General features: G+C 40.9%; 1 protein-coding gene across 1 annotated transcript in view; it reads left to right on the top strand.

Annotated features, from left to right (window-relative positions):
* ST6GAL2 (ST6 beta-galactoside alpha-2,6-sialyltransferase 2) overlaps nucleotides 1-27,103 on the top strand; it is a 32,417-nt gene extending 5,314 nt beyond the window's left edge. Inside the window, exons 2-5 of the mRNA XM_028103776.2 lie at nucleotides 4,327-4,424; nucleotides 5,819-5,920; nucleotides 8,244-8,418; nucleotides 26,832-27,103. Of these exons, the coding sequence (XP_027959577.1) occupies nucleotides 4,327-4,424; nucleotides 5,819-5,920; nucleotides 8,244-8,418; nucleotides 26,832-27,103 (647 nt within the window). The remainder of the gene's footprint in view (nucleotides 1-4,326; nucleotides 4,425-5,818; nucleotides 5,921-8,243; nucleotides 8,419-26,831) is intronic.
* The last annotated feature ends 565 nt before the right edge of the window (nucleotides 27,104-27,668 follow it).

Here is a 27,668-nt window from a genome sequence, read left to right as displayed (position 1 = left end):
TGATCCATTCCTCCTTTTGTAAATACGAATGGACAGCTTAGCTTTTCGTGCGCATTATCAAGGAGATGCAGGGCCAGGCAGACATTTACAAAACTGATAGACACACCCTGGGCTTGCCCCTCCCACCTGCTCCCCCCTCCCATCCTGATCCTACTGGCAGCTCTAAGGAGGTTCAGTCTCCATCCATAGCAGCCTCCCTCTGTCTCTGCCTCCCTGCCTCCTTCCCAAAGATTGACCTTTTAACTCTTTAGACTCCAACCACTGCCAGCCACGCTCAGCAGGAAAAGAATAGAGTGCCTGCTTCACTTAAGGATGTCCTTGATGAAGCAGGAAAAAAATGAAAAAAAATGTTGGTTTTATTTAATATTCACCTTTGACTACATGTGTTTTTAAGACAAAGTGGGCAATAAAGTGAAAACACACTTCTGCAGACCAGTACAGTGGAAGAGCCCCTGTGTGGTTGGAGTCTTGAGTAGCACTAGCCACTTGCATCATGAAACAACAATTTTTACTTGAAACAAATGACTGATAGACATACTTTATTCAGACCTGGATATTTGGTAGATATTTTCTCAAAAAGGATCTGAGTGAGCCTGTCACTTTTAGGAAAAGAGCTGACAGTATTTTTTGCCAGTGATAAAATGCAAGCTTTCAACCATGAACTTGGAACCGAACCCAAGTTTCTCTATCCGATGCACAGCAAAGCTATCACTGAGACATCAGGTATGCAGCAAGGGAAGGGTTTATTTATGCAGCCAAACCAGGAAAGGAGAGGACAAGCCTCAAATCTGCCTCCCCAAAGGGAGAGAGAATGAGTTTTTTATAATCACAGGGGTTGAAATTGCATACATATTGATGAAAAGATCAGGGAAACTTATGACAGCTCATAAGGAAAGATGGAACATGCACATTGAACAAACGTACATGTAACATACATCCCGTGTTCCGTTTGGGTGTAGACTTAACATCAGAACGAGGCAGCATTCAGCCCCTGACGTCAGGAGGTTATCTTCAGACAAGGAGAAGGGGCTATGGGTTTGCCCCAAGAGACATTTTAAACTGGATGGGGTCTTGGTCTTGTTATCTTGAGTAAGGAATGTGGGGCCTCCTTTGTTCATAGTCTGGAACTGTATCAGTTGACCTTGAGTCCAGGCTTCTGCAGTTAGTGGGGTCTGAAAAGACACAATAGCTGATTAGGGGGAAACAATTTTCAGAAAAACAAGCTTTAAACTTTCTGCCAGTTTCAACCTCATCAATCCTAAGGACACATGGTTTCAAACTTGGAAGCTTCCCATGCTTCAGACTGATGAGATGCATGGTAATTTAACTGATGTGATTTGGGGGGATACTTTATAATGAAATGCATCAATATTTGGAAGATCTGCATAACTGATTGAACTGATAGCTCCAAATGATCATTGCTCAATGGTACAAAATCGTGCCTGGGTGAATCCTCCATTTTGAGAGCAAGAAAAAGTATTTGGTTGGATTTCAATGGAACAGAGCATGGAAAGTTCATTTATATTGTTTCACATTCCATATTACAAAAGATTTTTGTTGTTTTTTTTAATAAAAAACTAGCACTTGTCAAGTTTTGATGAAGTATCAAAGAATATTCCCAGTAATCTGGAAAGACTTAAAGTACTCCTTACATTTTCAACAATATATCTGAGTCTTGACATAATTCAACTAAATCAATATATTGCAGCAGATAGAATGCAGAAGCAGATAAGAAAAACCAACTGTCTTCTGAAAAGCCAGGCATTAGAGAAATTTGCAAACATTTAAACCAGTGCCAGTTTTCTATTTTTTTTAAATATGGTTATTTTTCACAAAAATATTTTATTTTTAAATAAATAAATAAACATCTTTTAGTTTTGCTTTCTAAGGTGGCATACATTGAAAAATATAATCCAAATAAACAAAAGAACTTTGGGTTTTTGATAATTTTCAGAGTTAAAAGTGTTCTAAGGCCCAAAAATAAGAAGCACTGCTTTGGGTAATCTAATTTTTCTAGTGCAAATATCATTTGAGTTTTTATGACAAAGTACTATTCAATAAAAATAAATAACAAAACTTTCATTATAAAAAATGTGCAAGCAAGTACTTATAAAGAAAATAGAAAATGTTCATGTTTTTTGACATCATATATGCAAAGCATGGGTCACCTAGAATGTAAAGATTGGCAAACCTCTTTCTTTTTCTTTCCTTTTTTTTGAAGAGCCAAGTAGTAAATATTTTAGGCTTTGTGAGTCATGGGGTCACTGTCACAACTCACCTCTGCCATTACAGACAATAGATAAATGAGTATGTCTGTGTCATGGTACAGCTTTATTTACTAAAACAGGTGACAGGTCATAGCTTGCTGACCCCTTCAGCAGTTCCCCTAAAAGAACACTGTAGAATTTTTTAAAAAATATTTTATTTATTTATTTGACAGAGAGAGAGAGCAAGCACAAGCAGGGGGAAGGGCAGAGGGAAAGGGAGAAGCAGACTCCCTGCTGAGCAAGGAGCCCAATGTGGGACTCGATCCAGGACCCTGGGATCATGACCTGAGCTGAAGGCAGATGCTTAACCAACTGGGCCACCTGGGTGTCCCTAACACTGTAGAAGTTTTTAATGGCATAGCCAGTAATCCTTTATGCATTCCTTGTGTTCTATTTAATTTTGGTGCTCGAAACTGGAATACAAATTCTTCTGAGCTCAGAGCTCAGAAGCTCAAGAAAGGTACCTAGTGTACCATTATTTTAATGGTGACTTGTGCGCCGAGTCTCTGCTACTTAAGGAATAGGAAGGTCTCTCCCAAGGACACTGCTCAAGAGGGGATATAGCAGGACTCAAATGAAGAAGATGGGCTGCTTTAGGGACTTGCATGGGGTATAGTCACCGTAAATGCAGGGTACATCCACAGGCTCTTTGGCAAATCAGAAATACATAATCTTACCCCCCCCTCCCACATACACAGGCATTGTTGTTGTTCCAACCAAGTTCAACTTGAAATGTGCATGGAATTTTTGAAGCTAAAGATAGCCCATAGAAATTCCCTTATTGCTGATTAACTCTGGTTTCTGGGCAACACAAGTAACTGGCTCAGGAAATTTCCAGACATATGTATGCATATGGACTGCTTTGTGGGAAGGGAACATGTCCCCATTCCCATCCCTTAATCGGATAGACAGGTCACCCCACTCTCCTCTACCTGTAGCTCTTTGTGTCCTTGTCGGCCTCCAGGAGATGGGAGCTTTGTTTTCACCCAGGATCTCTGAGAACTTAAAAATCTGTCAAGTTGAATGAAGAGAGACATAGATTTATGTTGTAGTTGAGGCTCGGTGAACCAAGGTGTGCCCTGACAGAAGACAAAGTGCCTTGGCAGCCAGTACCATTGGTGGTGCTTCCATCTGGCAGGGAGGTGGCAGGAAGTCATACCATTTGCTGGGAACGCAGAACGCTCTCGAATGCTCCCGCATGGGTCTTCTGGGCAGCAGCAGCAGTATGTGAAGCACAGAAATCCTGGCTGGGTTTTTGGGTTTTTTTTAAGTTTTCAGTTTTAATTCCAGTATAGTTAACATACGGTGTTATAGAGGGCTGGTTTTTTTTTTTTAAGATTTTTATTTATTCATGAGAGAGAGAGACAGAGAGAGAGAGAGAGGCAGAGGCAGAGGCAGAGGTAGAAGCAGGCTCCCCGCGGAGCAGGGAGCCCCAAAAGGGGGCTCGATTCCAGGACCCCGGGATCATGACCTGAGCCGAAGGCAGATGCCTAACAGACTGAGCCACCCAGGTGCCCAAGGGCTGGTTTTCTTTTTAAGCACAAACCAGTACCCCAAGGTATAGAAGTCGCATTAAAGGCTGTGGCTCTTTCTGTGTGAGAGACACCCTTGGTCTTGGCTTCGGCCGCGGTCTCAGAGGCACCATGAGCAGCCTCCATGCTCCAAGCAGTAAGAACCACACAAGCAGCCCATCTGCCATATCCTTACCTGCTCCCACAGATTCCATCTTTGAAATATTCTGGAATCATTCAGAGAATGGCTGCATAAAGCATGTCACCTTTAAAGAATGTGAACACATAACAAGTATCTAAATATAGCTTAACATTTGGATGATATGGGACCACTTGTAATGGTCCTATGTTTCCATGTTGATTTGTCCCCTAGCCGGGATCCCCTTCTAAATAGACACTATACTGAAAAATATGTGTATGGGTATCTTAACTTTATTGGTTGTTTCTTATTAGCTTCAGGTATTGAAAAATTTGCTTTAACGCTTTTTCTAAATTTTGTCGATTCGACAGCGAAAAGTACAGTAAGTTTGTCACTTATGTGTCCTTAGATTCTCATGATGCAGTTTTGAGATTTAACTCTGCTCCTACACGCGGCTATGAGAAAGATGTTGGAAATAAAACCACTGTGCGCATCATTAATTCCCAGGTAAGATGGATGATGTGTTCTTGTGGATGTACATCTTATAGGTAAATAGTTTAACTGGATGAGTGAAGAGAAATTACCATTATTCATGACCATGGTCTTGCTTATTTCTGTGGGTCCTGTAATTAAAAAGAATTGAGAAAAAAATGCAGATAAATAGGAACTTACATGTGACATGAATAGGAAGAAATGAGTAAATAAAATTAAAAGGAAAAATCAGTGTACATATGGAAATACATGTCTATCCATACACACATGTACATACATAATCATAGACTTAGCATGTTGCATTTTATGAATGGAGGGAAAGACAGTTAAATTTAAAAGAAATCGCCACGGTGAGAAAGGCCAGTGATGAAGGGGAGAAAAACACAGTTTACAAAATCCAAGGGTCAATAGGGTGGCTTGCAAGCTTTAGTCCAACGTTTGAAAAACTTAAAAAAAAATGGATTGTTTCGTTAAGTATTTCTCTTCCTGGTGTTCTTCATAAGAATGTTTTCCAAATTCAGAGCAAAATTACTCTCAAAACCACAGCAGTTCCTAGAGTTTCAAACTATATAAAAAGAACATGAGGTGATGGATGATTTATGACAGGTTGCTTACAGAAGGAAAGATTAGCTTTCTTCATGGTACCCTGAAACAATCGTCATATTTCCTTACTTCACAGATGCCGTTGATTGTAAGAGCCACCATTCATTCAATCACAGCTTCCCAGCTTTTCAGCGTTATCAACCCCACCAAATTGAAATACGTGTCCCCTGTAACATACTCCCTGGCTTGAGAAATATTCAAATATGAAGAAAGTATATCCCAAAAACTGAAAAATTGCCCCTGAAAACTGATGAAAACCAATACTTTTTTCCCTCCGAAACTGTAGTTAAAAAAAGATGATTGGCAGGTGTCTCCTGGTCTCCTCCAGGACCAGATAGGGGCACAGAGGGAGGAAGTCACATCGTGGCTGCCATCCGTCAGCCGGCAGTCTGTATTCCGTTTGTCCGGAGCCTGGCCCCCTGGAGGCGCCTTCAGAAGGCGGGTCATCCACAATTGCACCTCCCTCTCCAATCACCTGTGAAAGTAACTGGAGATGATGTTGGGGTGCCGAATTAGCTAGGGCATGGCATCTTTCAGGAGCTGATTCGATGCCACCAGCTATGAAGACAGTGCTGGTGAAAATGGGAGGAGACAGTGGATTTTATTTTTAACCCTCATTTCCCCAGACATTTCTTTACACACATGAGCATGCGGTGCTCATCTCTCTCCATCCCCCAGAGGAAAAGACAAAGTCTGAACAATTTTTTTTTTGCCCTGATTCATTTTTTTACATTTTCATCTTTTTTAAGATGTAATTTTGAAGAACCAAACACTTGTTTTGAAATGACTTTTATTTGTATTTGCAGATTCTGACCAACCCCAACCATCACTTCATTGACAGCTCATTGTATAAAGATGTCATTCTGGTGGCCTGGGACCCTGCTCCTTATTCTGCAAATCTTAATCTGGTAAGTGTTTTCTTTAGGGTAAGTGCCCCTACCCTAACAGTCAGATAGTACCTTTGACTGATTAATAATGGGAGCAAGTCAAGGATTAAGCTTTCACAGAATGAAACCACTCACGGGCGCTACTTAAATACATGTGTATTCATACCATTTTGATACCCGGTTCCCAGAGCATACTTGGTGAACAAGTATCTAATGAAAAGGGGCTTTTGCTCTCGAGGAGTTAAAAACCAAAACAAATTACAGTGTCTAAATATTCAGACATTCCTAATTTCACTAGAGATTGGGTGGAGTAAAGTCAGAATGTTTCCATTGTGATAGGGTTACTTTAACTTCCAAGCAGTTACAAGACCTTCTGAAATAAATTCAAAGTGCTTGTCAAGAGAATTTAAACTTTGTGAATCAGCAGCTCATTATTCTTTAAGTGTAACCTGTTACAGGCTTTCCTGGAGTGTGCCACTCTTTGGCTTCTGCCTCTAAACCCTTTTTTTACTTTACGTGGTATAGTGTAAACAAGATTATTACTGGCCATCAAAATATAAGCAAGTTATATTCATGGCATTCTGGCAAATCATTGCCTATCTAAAGGAGCAGCTACTTACTTTTGGTGAAAACTTGGATGAAAAGCCAGTGCGGTTTTTAAAGAGGGCTGGGAAATACGTATGACGGTTTAGCCTCGTGAAAGATGCTGTCAGCTGTGCCAAAGAGTGTCTTTCGACTTGTTCTGCCATGACCTAAGAGAATGCATCCTTCTTAAGATAAAGATGGGGGAACAGATCTTGACTCCACCAAGAGATAACTTTCCAAGAGAGCAGCTGTCCAAGGTCACCTGGGTCCCTCTGGGGGTGTTTGGTCACTGTTCATCATGAGACCAAGCTGGACGTTTACCTAGCATGATTGCTAACTGGTTGTTAACTAGGAGTACAAACCAGAATCACCTGGAGAGGATTTTTCAGGTGTATCTGTCAGAGCCCCATTTCCAGACATGTAGCCTGCAGCCTGAGTGTGTATTTTTTGAGAAAGCTCTCCAGCCGATTCTCACAGGTAGCATCTACCAAGAATCAGGTATGAAATGCATGTTGGAACTCTTCAGCTTCCTTTCCAGATTGAAGTTCTCTAGCTTTAAGTTCTGACCTATCTCTTGCTGTTTGTGGACAGACTGAGACCTCTAGCTGTTGGACCTTGTTTCTTCCTCCTTTGGAAGCAGCTAAGCCCAGGGCACAGAGCTGTCCAACCCAATGGACATGGGCATGACAGTGCCAAAATTCAGGCAGCAGGGCTGCTTTCTGTGTGGTCTGTGCTCTGGAGGAGGAAGGGGTGAGGAAACTGAGGCCCATACTCCTCTTGCTTTCCTCCTGCTTCCTCTTGGCTTGGGGGCAAAGTGTACTAAAGATGATTGGGTCTAGTCCTTCTCAAAATTGTTAAAGCCACAGAATCCATCCAACCAGGGAATATTACTTGGGATTAATATATACCTCCTATCTCCCCAAGGTGTCAGTTCAAAGGGATGATGGGGCCCTCAGAGCCTTATGAGCTAAGTCTCTCCCCCACAGACCTCCAAATCCCATTTCATGATGGCACCCAAGACATTCTAAAGACATTTACAAAACAATCAACCTTATTGTGCATTTTTCTGTACAATAACGTGTGTATAATCAGAAGTATACATTTTGATGAGTATTAGCAAATTTATATAGTCATGTATCCACCACCACAGTTAAGAAATGGAATATTTTCATCACTCCAAAGAGTTCTTGGTGCCCCACCTGTCAGTCTTCTGGGCCCCCCTACCCCAGACTTAGGCAACAACTGGCATGCTTTCTGTCACTATACTTTTGATATAGAAATATGTTTTTGAAATACACTGATTGAGCCCAGGAGTTAGCAAACTACAGCCGTCAGCCGAATGTGGCTCTGTTTTGTAAATAAAGTTTTATTGGAATGCAAAAACACCCATTCGTGCTCTCTGCTGTGGCTTTGTCAGTACAACGGAAGAATTGACTAGTTGAAGAAGACCATGAGGCTCACAAAGCCTAAAGTGTTTACTGTCTGGGTCTTTACAGAAGAGTCCAGCACCCCTGCCCTACCTCATCTCCCATATTTCACTAAAGAACAAAGGATCCATCCTCCAGGGCTGGAACCCTATCTCTCTTTGTTCTGGTTCCCTCTTCCAGTGAGGCAGTGCCTAAAGACGTGACAGTCACCACCTCACTCCCCTCCTGTTCCCTCAGCCTGGAAGGAGCTTCTGCCCCCACCTGAGTGCTGCCTGTTTCCTTTTCCCACTGTAGTGCTCTGTACTTAATTGTGTTGATTTTTTTTTTCTTAGTGGTACAAGAAGCCAGATTACAACCTGTTCACTCCATATGTTCAGCACCGTCAGAGAAACCCAAATCAGCCATTTTACATTCTTCATCCAAAATTTATATGGCAGCTTTGGGACATTATCCAGGAGAACACCAAGGAGAAGATTCAGCCCAACCCACCATCTTCCGGCTTCATTGGTAGGTGTATATAAGAACGGATGATCAGGCCGGCAGGATTAGGCTTAGTATTTAGTAAATGTACAGTTACATTATTTAATCAGAACAATTAGAAGGTGGTTTTAGAGGAAGCATAGATTAGCTGAAGATAGTAGAAATACTCTGTTCTGATTATCTATTGGTACATAACAAAGTACCCCCCAAATTTCAGGGTGTAAAGCAAGAAGTATTTTATTTTCTGTCATGATTTTGTGGGTCTTGATTTTGGTGGGCTTGGCTGGGTGATTCTTCTGTTCCACGGGCATCAATGGGAGTCACTTGGTGGTACTCAGCTGCTTCCTGGAATGGCTTCCCTCCCATGGTTGGCCCCCTTGATGTGGATGGCTGGGAGGGTGGGCTCAGCCAGGAATGTTGACTCTGTGCCTGCCCATGGTCTCTTGCATGGTGGTCTCAAGGTAATTGAGCTTCTTAAATAGACATTTGGGCCTCCCAGCAAGTTTCTTACGGCTGAGGCCTAGAGACCTGCACAATGTCACTTGCACTGTATTCTGTGGGTCAGAATAGTTAAGTCCCCATGGGATTCAAAGGGAGGACACATAGACCCCACCTGGGTCATCTATGACCCACCACCCCACTCACCCATTCACATTGTTCACATGATGCAAGATTGAGGAGGTGAATTTGTGACTGTACGATAGTGTCATGTGCTGTAAGAGAGTAGGTGCAGGTTTTGATGAGAATAATTCTAGGACTTTCTACAGCTCTTGCTACCAGAGTGCACTAGTTCTAATCTAAAAAATGGATTGTTTTATCTAACAGGATCATCACACTTGGCTTATTATATATATTTTTCACAACCAGGCTCTGATCCTCAAAATCTGTGGTCTTACCCCATTTCCTTACCTATGCCTCAGCTAATCATCCCATTATCTCTTTGATTTTACCCAAGTAGGATAATATTAAGGAATAGCTTCGATCCCCTTGGCAATATGAAAGCTGTAATAGAACAGAAGGATATTAGTTTTGTCCACAAAAAACTGTGACGTTCTCCAGCCTAATTTCAATGAATTTACAACCCTGCATCTTAATTTGGGCTGCACTGTGGGTTTCTGTGAATAAAGGAGAGATTTATGGAGCTAGTAGTCATTTGGTTATGGATACAGGACCTTCAAGTATCTGAACTGAGGCTTGTGGATTTTGGAGTGAGTTTCTGGTATTACAATAATGTGAAATATTTTACATAGAATTCAAGACAGAATTTACAATATGACTGCAGATTATTTTCCTTAAGCATAGCTAACCGCCCTTTTAAAGTCATGCCTTTAACACTCTATTTCCAAATCAGTCCTGAAATGCTAGGTACTTTATCTTCTGTGCAATTTCATGGGATCCTGTTGATTTAGGAAAGAAAGTATAATCTAGTTTGTCAGCAAAAGTTAAGTAGGATAGAAGCACACTTAATAGGATGTGGCAGAAGTTTAATAAAATCTTTTTCGTATTATTGCCTTCTCACCAATTCATGGGGCTACCACTTGCTTGGAGCAAAAGTTTTCGAGCGCAGTGGGGGCTGTCAGATATACTTTCAAACTTGTAGTTTGAAAGAATCAAGTTAGATCCTCATAGCTGGAGAGAAACATTTTCCCATGTGTTTTTGTTGGAAGGAATCCTGCCGCATATGGCTAGCTTCCTGAGAATTTGGAGTTTTCAGAGACTGACGCTTGCCTTTGAGGCGTCTTTTACTTGAAGAAGGGGAAATGCACTCCGATGGCGTTGCAGGAGTCCTGACTGGGGCAGACAGATGAAGCATGACTTGTTCTCTGCCATTTACCACCTTTTTGATCGTGGGCAAGTCAATCACTCCTGTGGGCCTGGCCTCCCTGCGCTCTTAGAAGAGATGAAAATGATAAAATCTTCCTCAAGATGAGTTGGTGCACCCATTTGCCATGATTACTGTTTTCTACCACTGTCCTGCCCAGAGTGGCAGCTGCAAGCCACAGGGGGCTATTTACATTTAAATTAATTAGGATTAAATAAGAGAGAAGCTCCAGGAAGCACTGGCTTCCTTTCTAGCTCTTAGTAGCCCAGTGCTCTGGCAGTGCAGAGGGAGACCATCTCCATCACACGCAGTTGTATAGGATGGCATTGTGAAGTTCTGCTAGTCACAGAAGAATGAGAAAGAGCAAGCGGGTAATTATGGAAGTCTTAAGTTCCCGCTGGGCGGGCTATGCTCTGTGACTGGGGATACCGATGTCGCAGAAGACACAGCCCACCATCATCACCTTCGTTTGCTGCTCTCGTCCCCGGCCAGATTTCAGCATGAGCCCTCAAGAAGGATGGGCAGGAGAGGCAGCCTGTGTGAGCTGTGCCCAGCAGAGCACCATTTGCCCTCTGAAGACCCCGCGGATGTTGCAATTGGCCTGCCTCCTCTTGGATCTTGCTCAGAAATATGCTGAGAGCCAGAGTCTGTTTTTTAACCTCTCTGATGTTCCTAAGTATTGGTAAAATGAAGTCACTCACATCTCAAACTTTCTGCCATAAGAATTTTTAAAAATCAGTGAGTTATTTTCTGTTATCAAAAAGCGTTCTCCGGGGGGCCCAGGTGGCTCAGTCGGTTAAGCATTTGATTCTTGATCTCAGCTCAGGCCTCAATCTCAGGGTCATGAATTCAAACCCTGCGTTGGGCTCCATGCAAGGTGTGGAGCCTACATTAAAAAAGAAAAGGATTCTCTAAATACTCCTTCGTGTTCTAAGGTCATGTTGAAAAAAAAACTATTGACTTCTTATCTCACCACCTTATTTCCAACACTAACCTCTCCTGTCCCTTACTGAACAGAAGAACCCATCCTAGAGCTGGTCAGTGAGATTAGGATGTTTCTGGGTGCACAGCGGAGGGTTCTGCACAAGTATGGGGGTCAGCAAGACATCCTCTATCAGAGAAGAGCAATTTCCTGATAATCTGCTTTCCTTATCACCACAGGGCTCCACCTGGAGGTAAAGCAAGATGAGTCCCTGTGCTTTATTGATGTGCACATCTGTACAGGAAAATAGTCTCACATTTAATTACTTCTATTTCTAAACCCACTGCATATATTTTCCTTGTATGTGTTTATGAATCTGCATGTGTAATATAGAGGGACTCTAAAAGTTGACCATTTTGAACACACAAGACATTTCTTTCTATGGAAATTTATAGCCAATGGCCTTTAGATTCCCAGGGGAACACACCTTGAACCCTTAAATGTATTGTTATTGGTTGCTCTTCAGAGGCCTGTTCCTGGGGCCTCAGTTCATCATGTTGGAGGAAGGTGGGAAAGATGGAAGGGAAAAGCCACTAGGTGGATATTAATTAAGCACCTCCTATGTAGCAGGCACCAGGCGAGGCCCAGGGGTAGTGGGAAAGAAACCAGGCAAAGGTCCTGCTCACCACAAACTCACGGTGCAGTGGGTCACCCACATTACATAAGTGTGTGTTCCCTAAATAAAATAAAATCACAAACTGTGCAAATGAAGGAAAAGAACAGGCTGCCTCGAGAGCTGGGAAGTGTCTGTTTTGCCCATCATGTTCATGCTCGTAGCCTAGCGCATAGGAAGTACAAGAAATAATTATTTGGAGAATGAATGAATGTTTTAGCTCAGTTCAGCTCAAGTTCAGCATTTGTCAGAGTCACCTGGAGGGTTTGTGTATTAGTTAGCTAAGGCCATGAAGTAAAGTACCCCAAGACTCACCTCCTGGAAGGAATCAGCATTTATTATTTTGTACAGTTTCTGTAGTCAGGATTGTGGGAGCAGATTGGCTGGATGGCTCACCATGCTCTTTCATCAGGTTGCATTCCAGCTGTCTGGAGGTAGGTTGGTTGGTCTGTTTTATAGGTGGCTCACTCACAAGATGGCTGTTGGCCAGAGGCCTCGATTCCTCACCACGGGGACCTCTCTAGGTGTACTTGCAAGTCCTCACAAGATGGCAGCTGGCTTCCCTACAGCAAGCGATCCGAGAGAGAGCGAGGAGGAGGCCACAGTACTTTTTATGGTGTCATACACCATCACCGTGGCTACATTCTGTTTGTTACATCAGTCAGTCCCGTTGTTGTGGGATGGAACTACCCAAAGATGGGAACACCAGGTAGGGATCCTAGGGCCCCTGCTAAAGCCTGGCTACCACACCTTTCTAAAACACAGACACCTGGGCCCATCCTAGAGTTTCTGAGGAGGTGGAGGGGGCAATAATTTGCATTTCTACCGGGTTCTTAAGTGATGCTAATGCTCCTGGTCCTTGTTCTGTGCTTTGAGAACCACCTTCCTATTGTTTTAGAATCTTAAAGTTAGAAGGAACTTTAGAAATCTGGTCTGCAGATCCTGTATTGATAGACGTGCCATCAAGGTGATAAGCATTTGGCTCAGGAGAACACAGGATGTGACCAATACATTATTCTTTTTGTTTCTTTAAAGACATAGCTAAAAAAATTTACTCTTATCATTACTGATAGACTTCTTTCATGTCTCGAAAACTTGTGAAATGTCATACATAACAGCTGGCTGTAAATGTCTTCTTGAAAGTGGATTTTTGTTTGGTTGGTTGGTTGATTCTATCATCTTGGGACCCAGATTCTTTACATATACTGATTGAGTATAAGTTTTGGCACCAATAAGCAAGGTCCCCAACTCTAATTGATTGCAGGAAACCATCTTCAGGAATATTCAAGCAGAAGGTTCAGCCAACATCTCCCATTCTAGAAGCATGACATCCTTTTTGGACCTTCATTAGGAACCCCTAACCCTGAACCAGCCCTCTCCTTGATGGAACATAAATCTCGAGGGCTTGCCTGGTAGATAGGAGCTATGGTGGGTATGTGTGTTTTCTGTGGGGAAAAGAGAGGAAGAAATACATAGTCCCCCCCGCACCTTATCTGCGAGGATACATTCCAAGACCCCCAGTGGATGCCTAAAACCTCAGATAGTCCCAAACCCTATTTAGACTGTGTTTTTTCCTGTACATATATACTGATGAAGAAGTTGAATTCATAAATTATAAATTATTTATAACAGTGTATCACAAGAAAAGTTATGTGAATACAGTCTATCAAACTCTGTTATTGTACTGTACTCACCTTTCTTCTTGTGCTGCTATGAGATGTGATAAAATGCCCACGTGATGAAGTGAGGGGAATGATGTCGGCATTGGGACTTGGCGTTTGGCCACTTACTGACCCTCTGATGATATGTCAGGAGGACCTGCTTCCAGACTGCAGGTGACTGTGAGTAACTGAACCTGCAGGATTAGGGGAGACTACAGTGTTGAAGGGAAGAAGAGTCTAGAAACTACTTCTGTCCACTGCACCATTCTGAATGTTCCTTAGAGCAGGCTTGGAAATATTTCTGCATCAGCATTGTCTTTGATCACAATTCCTGAGTATGCATTGTACTTTTTCCTGGGTTCTGTGGGATCTGTGTATTATCAGCTCCTATGGAGAAGTTTTCTTATGGGTAAGATGTCCTAGTAAGATCAGATTCAGGCACAGATAGTTCACTTGCACCTAAATAAATTCTTCTTGTTTTATCTACAAATAACAGGAACTGCCTTTTCTGATTATAAAGAGCAGTAACTACAAATAACAGGAACTGCCTTTTCTGATTATAAAGAGCAGTAAGTTGTGTAAGACTTGACGAACACATTGACCTAGCATTGAAGAAAACAAACTCTGAGAGCTTCTTCACTGAAACTCATTTTGTTGCTGGAAAAGCATCTCAGAAGTTTCTTTTTTGGTTTGTTTGTTTTTTTAAAGATTTATTTATTTTAGAGAGAGAGAGTGCAAGTGGAGCGAGGGACAGAGGGAGAGAGAGAATCTCAAACAGACTCCCTGCTGAGCACGGAGCCCGATGTGGAGCTCGATCTCAGGACCCTGAGATCATGACCTGAACTGAAACCAAGAGGAAGACACTCAACCCACTGAGCCACCCAGGTGCCCCCAGAAACTTCTAATTCACATACATAAAGGACTTATCAAAGCTAATAATTTTAATATGCTTTCTTTATAATTAAACTAAATTAGAGAACATATGTGAACAATTTTTATAATATTGACACAACGTAAATATATTTTAAGATCAAGTGAATTAAACTATACTTTCATTACAAGCTTTATTTAATAAAATACTTATTAAAGATTTAATATCTATGATATATACTGAAGCTAGTACTCTCATATTTCTAAATGAATATTTTAAACTATGATTTCTCCTTTTTTTATAACATCAAGCCGATATTACTACCAAACAAAATATTTTGAAGAGTCACTTCACTAAAGAGATGAATATTCACTGCAATTAAACATGAAAACTAACTCAAAGTTGGACATTGATTAGTGATAATTATCTTTCCCCAAATATTTTAATAAAACTGTGTAAATATATTCTGACTTTTGTTAACAAGATCATTATGTGAAAATCAGTGAAAACTTGACTAACTTTTCAAGAAATCTCATTATTAACATATGTAAGCCTAAGGAGATTTAGATATTATTTATCCCAACATAGATATTGGTCCAAAGCTTTCACCAAACCTGAAGGAAGAGACTGGCGGTCTTGCTTTATAAGATGTTTCATTGTAACTGAAGAGTCTCCTTGGTGGGCCTTACACAAAGGGGAAAATAACATTATAACTAAATATTTAAACATTTTTTTAAAGCACCAGGTAATCCCACCAGCTCCTCCAGTATTGCCATCTGGTTGTATTTTAGTCTAGAGAGTCTAAAACTCTTCCAAATCATGACCACAGAGTTCTGTTTTCTTAACATTGTTTACTGAGGGGCACCTGGGCGGCGCAGTCAGTTAAGCATCTGACTCTTGATTTTGACTCAGATCATGATCTCAGGATCCTGGGATCAAGCCCGCCATCGGGCTCCACACTCACCAGGGAGTCTGCTTGAGATTCTCTCTCTCCCTCTCCCTCTGTGCCTCCCTCCACTGGTACACACTCTCTCTCTCAAATAAATAAATAAATCTTTAAGAAAAAACCATTGTTGTAATGAATGAGCTTCCTTCAGTGTGTGGCACCACACGACAGGTGCACAGTAAATGTTTGCTCAGTGAATGAAGGGATGAACAAATGAACGGGAAGTTGTGATTTATGCCACCTTAGATTCTCACGTCTGATTCAGCTGGTCTCACATGTAGAAGGATGCCCACCTCTTCTCCTGTCACTAGTTATGTGTGCTATGTCCTGTGGTTAACACCTTGGGCTCTGCAGAGACCAAAACCAACCCTTGGTTCTACCACTCTACTAAATATGTGATCTTGAGCAAGTTACTCCAAACCTCCAAGCCTCAGTTCTTTCAATGAGAAAATAAAGATCCCAGTGGTGCCTTTATGTTTGAATTCCCATATGTGAATTATCATGTGCTTAGTACAATAGCTAATGTTTTCTGTTCACTGTTAACTGTGATGTTTCTCATCTAAAACATATGCTCGATCAAATAAGACCATATTCGCAAATATAAAAACACTGTTCTTTTGTTAAGATACATAATCAAGGGGCGCCTGGGTGGCTCAGTCATTAAACATCTGCCTTCGGCTCAGGTCATGATCCCAGGGTCCTGGGATTGAGCCCCGCATCCGGCTCCCTGCTCAGCAGGAAGCCTGCTTCTCCATCTCCCGCTCCCCCTGCCTGTGTTCCCTTTCTTGCTGTGTCTCTCTCTCAAATAAATAAATAAAATCTTAAAAAAAAAGATACATAATCAAACAAATAGACTTGTTCTCTTTGATATTACAGAGGCCATATCAGTACATCAAATAGGAATATCATAACTTATGCCTCTCTTTAGTTGTTGAGTATTTGAGTTGTTTCAGAGTATTTGATATTCTCAAACAATTATATTAATGAGTCATCATTATACCTATGTACAAAAATACTAGAGTTTATTCTGTATGTGAATACATAGACTTTTCTTCCTTTAAACCATTTCCTAAGATAGATTCCCAAGAGTATTAGTGCTGAGCAAAGAGTATATATGATATTTTGATGTCAGTTTGTTAAGTATTGACATATTGCTTTTTCTTTGACTTTCTAATCAGAGCCTTACAGTTCACAGAAAGAGGCACACTAGTAGATACACTGGGAATGTGGTACATGTACCATCCTCTTCTCTAGAGAAGCAGTAAAGGGATTCTTGGCCCTGGTGGACAGCACATGCATTTTTTAAATTAAAAGGAAGTAACATGGATCAAGGTAATTTTGATGATCCATAAGGACTTCTTTCTTTGGAACAACTTTTTTATCTAATTAGGTTCCTTACCTTCAGCCCACTGGGGAGCTATTCATGCGCATATGAGTAGCATTTCTTTCTTTCATCCCTAGTTGGATACTAGAGATTTATCTTATTTGGTACTTGGAAGTCGTTTGGACTGTACCTTAGCCTGACTGAGGATAAGGAATAATTTACCTGGAATCCCACGGCTTCCATTTTGTTCTCATAAAGACAGATATTTTTATAGAAGGTCAGTGAACTCACCTGGGGTTATAAAGCATGGCTGGATTGGTTTGTCACTTATATGCAGTAGGGCATCCAGCCATGCCAGGAGGCACCACCTTCACCATCCCTGGCTCATAGCCTGAGGACCAGCAGGCAGACAAGCCTGGCAGCACAGGTCCCAACCAGCAGCACAGAGAGGGGAGACTCTCTACTTAAATCTACAATGGACCAATTGACAATATTTTTATTGTAGAAACCACCAGCACATCCTGCCATTTTTTTTAAAAAGCAGCCACTACTGATTATAATTATAACTAATATTTCTGGAATTCACAAATGCAGACACTATAATTTCAGGCTATTTAAATATGCACAAGAGGGACGCTTGGGTGGCTCAGTCATTAAGCGTCTGCCTTCAGCTCAGGTCATGATCCCAGGGTCCTGGGATTGAGCCCCGCATCGGGCTCCCTGCTCAGTGGGAAGCCTGCTTCTCCCACTCCCCCTGCTTGTGTTCTCTCTCTCACTGTGTCTCTCTCTATCAAATAAATAAAATCTTAAATGTGCATAAGAATACTAGGCTTAAAAGCAAGTCATAACTTTCTTCTCCATTTTGTATTGCTTTTGGAGGTTCTAATTTTCCAATATATCACACAAACTCAGATGTTTAGCACAAAATAATCAGCCACTTAACATTCATATTTATGATTGCATAAAATATGTCACAATTATATTGATTAGGAACAACTTTTTGCATTTCCTTATGAATAACGAATCCTGAATGTATATTACCATCAAATAATACAATATAAATCTAACCACTCCTTCGGAAATGTGTTTTGCAGTGTTGTATTGGTCATTCTCAGAAATTCCTAATTTACCTTATATATGACTTATGTTTAAATGTTAACTGGAACTGATGTAAGCCAATATTTTGTCTGTCACTTGCATTGTGTTCTTTATATCCATAGCTTCTGTGCCATGTGTTGAAAGGATATATTCATTAAGGAGAAAATTCTATCATTCTGAATGATTTTTGATGTTACTTTAAATATTTTGCCAGGTGAAAGCAAGATAATTTTAATCACAGTTAAAATCAAGGCTATAAATGATTACACTATACTAAATGGGGAAACACATCAAATGCAAAGCTAGATATGCAAAGTAGAGTTTTATAGGGGAAACCTAATTCATTCAGAATTTGTTGATACTCTGCACATGGGTTGCAGTTTGCTTTTTATGCTGATTTTGGAGCAAATAAGTGTTATACTGCTAGTCATATAATGTGACATTTTATTAAGACCAGTCGAAATGCTTTTTAATTGGTTTGATTGCATTATAATACTTAAAGACATGTAATTTGGCAAATGAATGCTTCTTGAGTCATAATTGCCCAGAAAAAAAATGTGCGCCTTTTTTTTCTTTAAATGAATACCTAGTATGGACTCATTTATAAAAACTGGCCAAAGAAACTGAATGTTAATTGAATTATATTTAAAGATTTTAAAAAGCTGACTACATGCCCATCTGATTGGCTTAGAAAAATACATTAAAAAGTGTCTAAATACTAATCTGCCTATCTAAAAGTCTGGCTTCATGTTAAAAGCAGGAATTTTTTATATTGAGGTTTAATTGATGTACAACATTATATTAGTTTCAGGTGTAGATCATGATTTGATTGTTTCTATTGCAAAATGATCACCACAGTAAGTTTAGTTAACATCCGTCGCCACGCCTGGTTTGCAGAATTTTTTCTTATGATGAGAACTTTTAAGATCTACTCTCTTAGCAACTTTCCAATATGTAATAGAGTGTTATTAACTACAGTCTCAATGCTGTATGTTATATCCCATGGCATATTTATTGCATAACTGGAAGTTTGTACCTTTTGACCCCCTTCACCTGTTTTGCCCACCCTCCCACCTCTGGCAGCCACCAATCTGTTCTCTGTATTTATGAGGGTGTTTTTTGTTTATTGGTTTTTTTTTATTTTTTATTTTTTATTCCACATATAAATGAGATCACATGGCATTTGTCTTTCTCTGTCTAACTTATTTCATGTAGTGTAATACCTTCTAGGTTTGCCTTTCTTCATTTAGCAATGCCTTCAAGGACACGTAAGTTGTTTCCCATATCTTGGCTATTGTAAATAACGCTGCAGTGAACATAGGGGTGCAGATATTTTTCCAGGTGGCTTCATTTTCTTTGGGTAAATACTGAGAAGTGGAATTGCTGGATCATAACATAATTCTATTTTAATTTTTTTGAGGAATTGCCATACTGTTTTCCATAGTGGCTGCACCAATTTACATTCCCACCAGCAGTGCACAAGGGTTTCTTTTTCTCCACATCCTTGCCAAAACTTGTTATTTCTTGTCTTTTTGATGATAGCCATTCTAACAGGTGTGACATAATATCTCATTCTGGTTTTGATTTGCATTTCCCTCATGATGAGTGATGTGGAGCATCTTTTCGTGTACCTCTTGGCCATCTGTATGTTTTCTTTAGAAAAATGTCTATTCAGTCTTCTGCCCATTTTTTAATTGGATTGTTGGGGGTTTTTCCTATTGAGTTGTATGAGTTCTTTATGTATTTTGGATACCTTATCGGGTATGTGATTTACAAATATTTTCTCCTGTTCAGTAGGTTTCCTTTTCATTTTGTTGATGGTTTCCTTTGCTTTGAAGAAGTTTTTTAATTTGATGTAGTCCTACTTGTTTCTTTTTGGTTTTGGTGTCAAATCCAAAAATTCATTGCCAAGACCCATGTTAAGGAGCTCATACCTATGTTTTCTTCTTGGAGTTTTATGGGTTCAGGTTTTACATTCAAGTCTTTAATCTATTTTAAGTTAATTTTTGTGTATGGTATAAGATAGCCCTCCAGTTTCATCTTTTGCATGTGGCTGTCCAGTTTTCCCAATGCCATTTATTGAAGAGACTGTCCTTCCTCCATTGCATATTCTTGGCTCTTTTATTGGAATTTATTTGACCATATAAGTTTGGGTTTATTTCTGGGTTGTCTATTCTGTTCCATTGGCCTATGTGTCTGATTTTATGCCAGTACCATACTGTTTTTTTTTTAAAGATTTTATTTATTTATTTGAGAGAGAGAGAATGAGAGAGAGCACGAGAGGGAAGAGGGTCAGAGGGAGAAGCAGACTCCCTGCTGAGCAGGGAGCCCGATGTGGGACTCGATCCCGGGACTCCAGGATCATGACCTGAGCCGAAGGCAGTCGCTTAACCAACTGAGCCACACAGGCGCCCAGTACCATACTGTTTTGATTACTATAACTTTGTAACATAGTTTGAAATCAAGGGAGGGTATTGCCTCCAGCTCTGTTCTTCTTTTTCAAAATTGTTTTGGCTATTTGCGGTCTTTTGTGGTTCCATACAAATTTTTAGAACTTTTTGTTCTATTTCTGTGGGAAAAAAATGCTACTGGGGTTTTGATATGGACTGCATTGAATCTGAAGATTGCTTTGGGTAGTATGGATATTTTAACAATATCAGTTCTTCCAGTCCATGAGCATGGAATGTCTTTCCATTTATTTGTGTCTTCTTCAGTTTCTTTCATCAGTATCTTACAGGTTTCAGTGTGCAGATCTTTCACCTTCTTAGTTAAATTTATTCCTAGGTATTTTATTGTTTATAATGCAATTGTAAATATGATTGTTACCTTAATTTTTCTTTCTGATAGCTTGTTATTAGTGTAGGGAAACAAAACAAATTTTTTTGTATATTGATTTTATATCCTGCAACTTTACTGAATTCATTCATTAGTTCTAACAGGTATTGGTCTAGTTTTCAGAGTTTTGTATATCTAGTATCATGTCATCTGCAAATTGTGACAGTTTTACTTCTTCCTTTCCAATCCGAATGCCTTTTATTTCTTTTTCTTGCCTAATTGCTCTGGCTAAGACTTCATACTATGCTGGATAAAAGTCTTGTTCCTGATCTCAGAGGGAAAACTTTCAGCTTTCCATCATTGGGTAGGATGTAGCTGTGGGCTAGTCATATATGGCCTTTATTATGTTGAGGTACATTTCCTCTATACCCATTTTGTTGAGAACTTTTATCATAAATGAATGTTGAATTTTGTCAAATGCTTTCCTACATCTACTGTGATGATCATATGATTTTTATCCTTCATTTTGTTAAAGTGGTCTATCATATTGATTGATTTATTGATGCTGAGTCATCCTTATGTCCCTGGAACAAATCCCACTTGACTGTGGTGTCTGATCCTTTTAATGTCTTGTTGAATTTGGTTTACTGATATTTTGTTGGGCATGTTTGTACCTATGTTAATCAGGGATATTGGCCTGTGATTTTCTTTTATTGCAGTGCCCTTGCCTGGTCTTGGTATCAGCGTAATGCTGGCCTCATAAAATGAATTTGGAAGTGTTCCTATCTCCTCTGTGTTTTGGAAGAGTTTGAGAAGGATTGGTATTAATTCTTTGAATGCTGGGTGAAAGCAGTAAAATTTTATTAGTGATGAAAGCAGTTACTTTCTGGTAGTCCTTAAAATTACTTAACATAAGAGTTTAAGTGATTTTTTAGAAATTCTTTACCAAGTAGCATAGTATTAAATTATTTGTATTCTTTTTGACTTTTAGGTAATCCTGAGCAGTCCTAAGAGAGGAAATGAAAAAAAGAATAAAAACATTTTTAGCATAACCAGATGTGAATTCTCCACATTGGTCTGGCATGGAGAACTGATATTGAAGTAACATGATACTTTGAATTTATCCATTTTTGGTATCTTTGCAGAAAAGATTTAACCTGGCAGGCTTGACTGCTGATCTTTAGGAAGGCATGCTTACAAAGTTGGCCCTTGGCTGGCATCTGGGATCTTTGATTGGGGAAGGTTCCCAACCCCATAACTGATAAGAGTAGTTCACTGTGCCTAGACTGTTTATGTAAGCAGTATGGTTTATGATGAACACCTGCTTTCATTCTGGAAGTCTGGAATTTTGGTATGTGCCAGGCAGGGACTGCCTACACGACGAGTTCCCAGCAAAAATCTTGAGTACTGAGTCTCTCAAAAACTTCCCTGATTGGCAGCATTTCACGTGTTGCTAGGGGTATTAAGCAAATCCCATGTGACTCCATTGGGAATAGAAACTTGGCCTTAGTTTCCCCCTGGACTTTGGCTGATTTTGCCTTGTATCCTTTTGCTTTAATAAATCATAGCTGAGTATCACTAAATATTGGGACCTGTGGGTCCTCCTAGTGAATCATCAAACCTGGGGGTGGGCTGGGGACCCTCAACATGGTACTCTATTGGTAGTAATTCAGAGGACGTCTGAGGACCATATGTTGTCGGTGGATAATAGGGCTCAGCCTCACAACACTTACAGAAGCAATGTTGGTGGTAGGGCTCAAACATTTTTTCCCAGTACAGTCTGTAAAACACTTTCTTCAGGTCATCCAAAGAATTGTAGGTTAGGTGCTCACTACGTCTTTTTTAAATTTAAAGGTTAGTTCTTTAATTTACTTTCTTTCTTTCCTTAAAGAAACTTTCTCTTAATTCCCTAGTGATTAGCACTGTGCCCAGTTTAATAAATGTTGAATTTAATTGAAGAGGCCTCCAGCAGAATGTGAAGGCTTTGATCTTTCCCAGCCCTGTCCCAACCTTGCCTCACTGCGGTGTCTACACCCACACACCCTGTTCCCTAACACACACCCTGTGAACTGTGCCAGGGCTATTCTAGAACTCCAAATATTGATGTCTACCTAGTTCCTTTTTGCAAAACAAGAAGAAATTTTGTCTTTAGGATTTTGTGTTTGGCTAAGTACTATTCACTCATTGGATAACTGATGTATAGATTTGACCACATTTAGTAATAGTGATTTTCAGTATTTATTATATGACAGAGTCTGAATCTAAACTCAAAACAATGTGTAATAATGGCCTGAATAAATCAAAAAACAGAGTATGCATATGCCAATGAATTGACCATGCTGTCTGAAAAAAGTTCAAAATAAGAAAAGTATTCTCCAGCTTTGGTTCCATCGGTCTGGTCCACTTTTCACATGCACCCAACAAATTGTAAATTAATTTTCCCTTCCCTTTGAAGGGGCTGCCGTACGAGTTGTGATATCAGCACTACAGCTATGGCTGCCATTTAAACATGTAGAGCAGGTTCTGCCGCTAAGTTTTAGGATGCTCTAGGCTCATGGTTACTGGAAGTCACAAGTTCATATGAGTGCACGATAGGATGGACAACTGCTGTTGTAAGTCTGTATCAGATAGGGAGAAGATCAGGAGGAATTGTGCAGATAACTCAAGGCAAGAACTCACACTTTCTTAACCTCTCTTGGCCTCCATTTTGGACTATCATGAACTAACTGCCAAGTTTCTGCATTTCTGAAGCTCTAGACGTTATTTTAAAATACAAGGTATTTATATATGAGAATGCTAAAATGTACCTATTTACTTGCAGTGAAACTAACTTCTTGCCTAGTCTCCTGACAAAATTTATATTGTATATCTAACAAACGCATGATTTAAAATGTAATAATTAGGGGTGCCTGGGTGGCTCAGTCGGTTAAGCGTCTATCTTCAGCTTAGGTCATGATCCCGGAGTCCCGGGATCGAGCTCTGAGTCAGCTCCCTGCTTGGCGGGGAGTCTGCCTTTCCCTCTGCCCTTCACTCCGCTTGTGCTCATTCACTTTCGCTCTCTCTCTCTCTCAAATAAATAAATAAAATCTTTTTAAAAAAGTAATAATTAACCAGCAGCAAGAGTGAACATTTTCTCTGGGAAATATCTATTAAGATTTAAAGATCTTGGGGCACCTGGGTGGCTGAGTCGTTAAGCATCTTTTTGGCTCAGATCATGATCTCAGGGTCCTGGGATTGAGCCCCGCATTGGGCTCCCTGCTCTGTGGGAAGCCTGCTTCTCCCTCTTCCACTCCCCCTGCTGTGTTCCCTCTCTTGCTGTGTCTCTCTCTGTCAAATAAATAAATAAAATCTTTTAAAAAAAAGATTCAAAGATCTTAATAGATACTCTTTTCTTTTTTTTTTTTTAGAGCGAGGGCACGAGCAGGGAGGAGCGGAGGGAGAAGGAGAGAGAGAGAATCTTAAGCAGGCTCCATGCCTAGCACAGAGCCCAATGTGGGGCTTGATCTCATGATCGTGAGATTGTGATCTGAGCCAAAATCAAGAGTTGGGACGCTAATCAGATGAACCACCCAGGTGCCCCTTAGTAGTTGCTTTTTGAGACCAAGGCAATAACAAGGACTAGAGAAACTACCCAAGGATTTTCTCACTTGGGTGTGGGTGGCAATTCAGCTCTAGATTTAATCTAACATGTAGAATGTCTAGCTACTTAGGAAACAGCATGGGAGTCCCTTAGAGCAGACTTCTTCAAAGAATATTGTGTTAGACCAGCATGGTCCTCAAAGATGGTCCTCAAAGCATGGGAAGTGGACGAGCATTGGTCTGGAAACATTAGTCATTGGTCTACAAGTAGATCATTGTAGAAACTGAAAGTATTTACAAACTTCTGTAGTAACTTGACAGAGCATGGCATGCAAATATGTGATAATTTTTCTAGTAAATCATTATACTGTATTTTACAAAAGTAATGGTCTGTGATAGATTGGACTTCCCCCCTCCCCCCCCTCCCCGCCAATGGTCCTTCACCACAAATAGCTTAGGAACATTTGTTAAAAAATGCAATTTCCTAAATCCCAACATAAACCAGTGGAACCCAAATCTATGGAAATGGGGACAAGTCCCAGGAATGGGCACTTAGCAAGCTACCCGGATCATTCTTTTTCATGCCAAAGTTTGAGAACTGCTTTAGGAGGAGGGCCAATAATGTGGCTAATACATTTCTGAAGTATAAGGTTAACTTCTGAAAGCCATCCACTCTAAGGACCAAAGTTGCAAAGGTGACAGCTCTTACACATGTGACTTCAGCCCTCAGGGAGGAGGTTGTGTCCTTGGCTCCCAACACACCCCAGGTAACAGAGACCTGTGGTTTCTAAGTACAGTTCCATTGCTAGTTTTTGAGATGCCTTTGTGTAAGACACCCTTGAAGCCTCTTCAACTGAAAGTTGTTTTTATTAATTGTATTAATGGAAAGCGTCTAAGTATGCGAGGGGTGTCTAGGATCCTTTGATGTGGTTCCTCCGCACATCACACCATGCCCCGGGGAGGGAGGGCTGCCTGCTCCAGGGCAATACCGTACAGGACCTTGTTCCATAGCTCCTGTTTAGAAAACACTGATGCCCTCCTCAGCTCCATAGACACGGGCCCTGTGATGCTCATCGAGAAAGAACATACACATCAGAGGGGTTCTTGTTTGTTGCAGGTGTAAAGTAACTGGGATCAAAGGGGGAATTTTAATGCTCCCTGAGCGCATGGCTTTCTCATTCACCATGTCAATCAGTAGATGATTTTATGAGGAGGAGAGAAAAAATATTTCTAGAGCAGTAATTGCTCATCAGAAGGAGAGAGACTTCTTTATCGCCTGTGTTGCATGTTTAGGTGTTGATACCCACTCTCCTCGGTGACTTCTGGAGTGAGGTGCTGGTCCTTGCTCCCCCTGAATTGCTGTTACCTTGGGTCATCCCAAGGAAGGGGCCGCAACCCAGCAGTAGGTCAGCCAATGGAGAGGAGGAGGAAATGGGTTGTGGGAGGAAAAGGAAAGGAACAGACAAGTAACTTGAAGTTTTGACAGAGCTCTTGAGGACAGTTTTGCTTCTTAGAATTTGAACTGAAGCACCTCCTTCTCTCTGTTAGGAATGTGTTTTATTTTCAGCCACAATACTGTGTCCTGGCTCTCAAGTCACACCTTTAAAAGGCTTCTAAACAGGATGCCATTGTCACCTGTGGACCGGCACCCCTTCTCCTGCTTCTCTTCCTCCCCTTGTCTGCCAGGCAGCCTAGGAGGTTCAGGCTCACCTCCTTGAGCAACTCCTCTGGATCCCCAGGCAAAATTCGTCCCCTTCTCTCTTCTCTCCCGGTGGCCCTCATGCATGACTTTCTCTGGTTGTGAGGATTTTCATGGTTGATTAATTAGAAACATGATTATCCTCTGCAGATAGATGTTGCCATTTAACAGGATGTAACTGTTGTGACTATGTTTTTTCGTAAGAAAGGATCCCTCTTTCATAAAAAGGATAAGCATATATATTTTTTAAGTTTAAAGGATATGAACAAAGATGTTGGTGGTGCTGGGGAGAAAGAAAACCATTTAGCCCTTCTAGATCAAGAACTAGATTTGCTCAGTGAGGATAAGGTTTGATGGGTCTCTATTTGAAACATTAAAAACAAGAGAAAAAGAAAAGGAAGGAAGGAAGGAAGGAAGGAAGAAAACAAAGAAAGAAAGAAAGAAAGAAAGAAAGAAAGAAAGAAAGAAAGAAAGAAAGAAAGAAAGAAAGAAAGAAAGAAAGAAAAAGAAAGAAAAGTCAGTTAAAGCAACTTTAATACTGACAGTTCCAGGGAGATAAATAATTTTGATAATATGAATCTTAACATCTGCGTCCCCAATCCCATTTCTTTCTTTTCAAACAACTGTCTTATAATCAGTTATAATCAAGCAACTATTTTATAGTCAGTTTTTTTCTAACCTGTTTCTTCGTAAACTACTCTCGCAAATGAGAACAGGACCTGCATGTGGACTGTGACGCATGGTTGTCCAATTTGGGGAATTCAGACCTGCCACTCACTAGACTGCCGCTTGTTAAGTTCAGTACCTTTGTCTCCTCCTTTCTCGCTGCCCCGCCCACGATAATCCACCAGACGTGTGAATGTGTGTCACATCTCCGTAGGCCCCCGCACCCCATGAACCGCAGACAGGCCACCTGCTGGAGGTTCTAACACTGCAAATGTATAAGTAACAGGAAATGAACGAGTGCAGAGCAAGTGTGCATCCTACAGTCACTCCCACCACCACGCTCCAAAACATCCTCGCTCCCGCTTGGAGTTGTTCCACAGCTTCTAATTTTCTCTCCGCCGCAGGAATCCTCATCATGATGTCCCTGTGCAGCGAAGTGCACGTGTATGAATACATCCCGTCCATCCGGCAGACGGAGCTGTGCCACTACCACGAGCTGTACTACGACGCGGCGTGCACACTCGGCGCCTACCACCCGCTGCTCTACGAGAAACTGCTGGTGCAGCGGCTGAACACCGGCGCCCTGGGCGACCTGCACCGCAAGGGGAAGGTGGTCCTGCCCGGGCTCCGGGCCGTGCGCTGCCCCGCGCCCAAGCCTGCCGGGCCGCCCTCCTGAAGAGAGGCTCTTGAGAAGCGATGTGCAATAAGGTACTACTGTTGTACTCTGAGTCACAGGAGCATACTTGAAGATCTCTTTTAGGCAATGTAGTCTTCAGCCTTTAGACTGTAACTTAGCAGTGGCCCAAGAATTCTTCTTTTTCTAAGCCATTGAGTATTTATTACTGCTTGGAATACAGAAATGGAATTTAAAAGCAAAAAATGCTCAAGAAAGATGCAAAAAAAAAAAGCTAAAAGAAGGGGGGCAAATGAATGACAAATGGGTATTGTACCTCCAGAAATGTTAACCTTTTCTTATGCCATGGGCATCCCTTATGAGGGTTGGTTTGGGCTACAGGTTTCAGTGATGTGCCTGACGTTATGAAGTGGTTTATACACCCATGTTGAGGTACAGTATCTGTAGCACCTACTGTGTCACTTGTACATTCATTCGTTATTAAAGATCTTAGCGTTTATGACAAGCATCTGAATTATCACTCAGATGTGTTTATTTTAACAGCAAAATCTCCCATATATGTTGAGAGATGCGCATGTTTGCAAACTGTTGCATTCCCCCACTCTGT

The sequence above is a fragment of the Eumetopias jubatus genome, unplaced genomic scaffold (assembly GCF_037043125.1).
Source record: "Eumetopias jubatus isolate StellerSeaLion01/CBP00866 unplaced genomic scaffold, mEumJub1_p1.0 scaffold_9, whole genome shotgun sequence".
Taxonomy (NCBI): domain Eukaryota; kingdom Metazoa; phylum Chordata; class Mammalia; order Carnivora; family Otariidae; genus Eumetopias; species Eumetopias jubatus.
The sequence above is the reverse complement of the archived record's forward strand: the minus strand, read 5'-3'. Positions and strand labels throughout refer to the sequence as shown.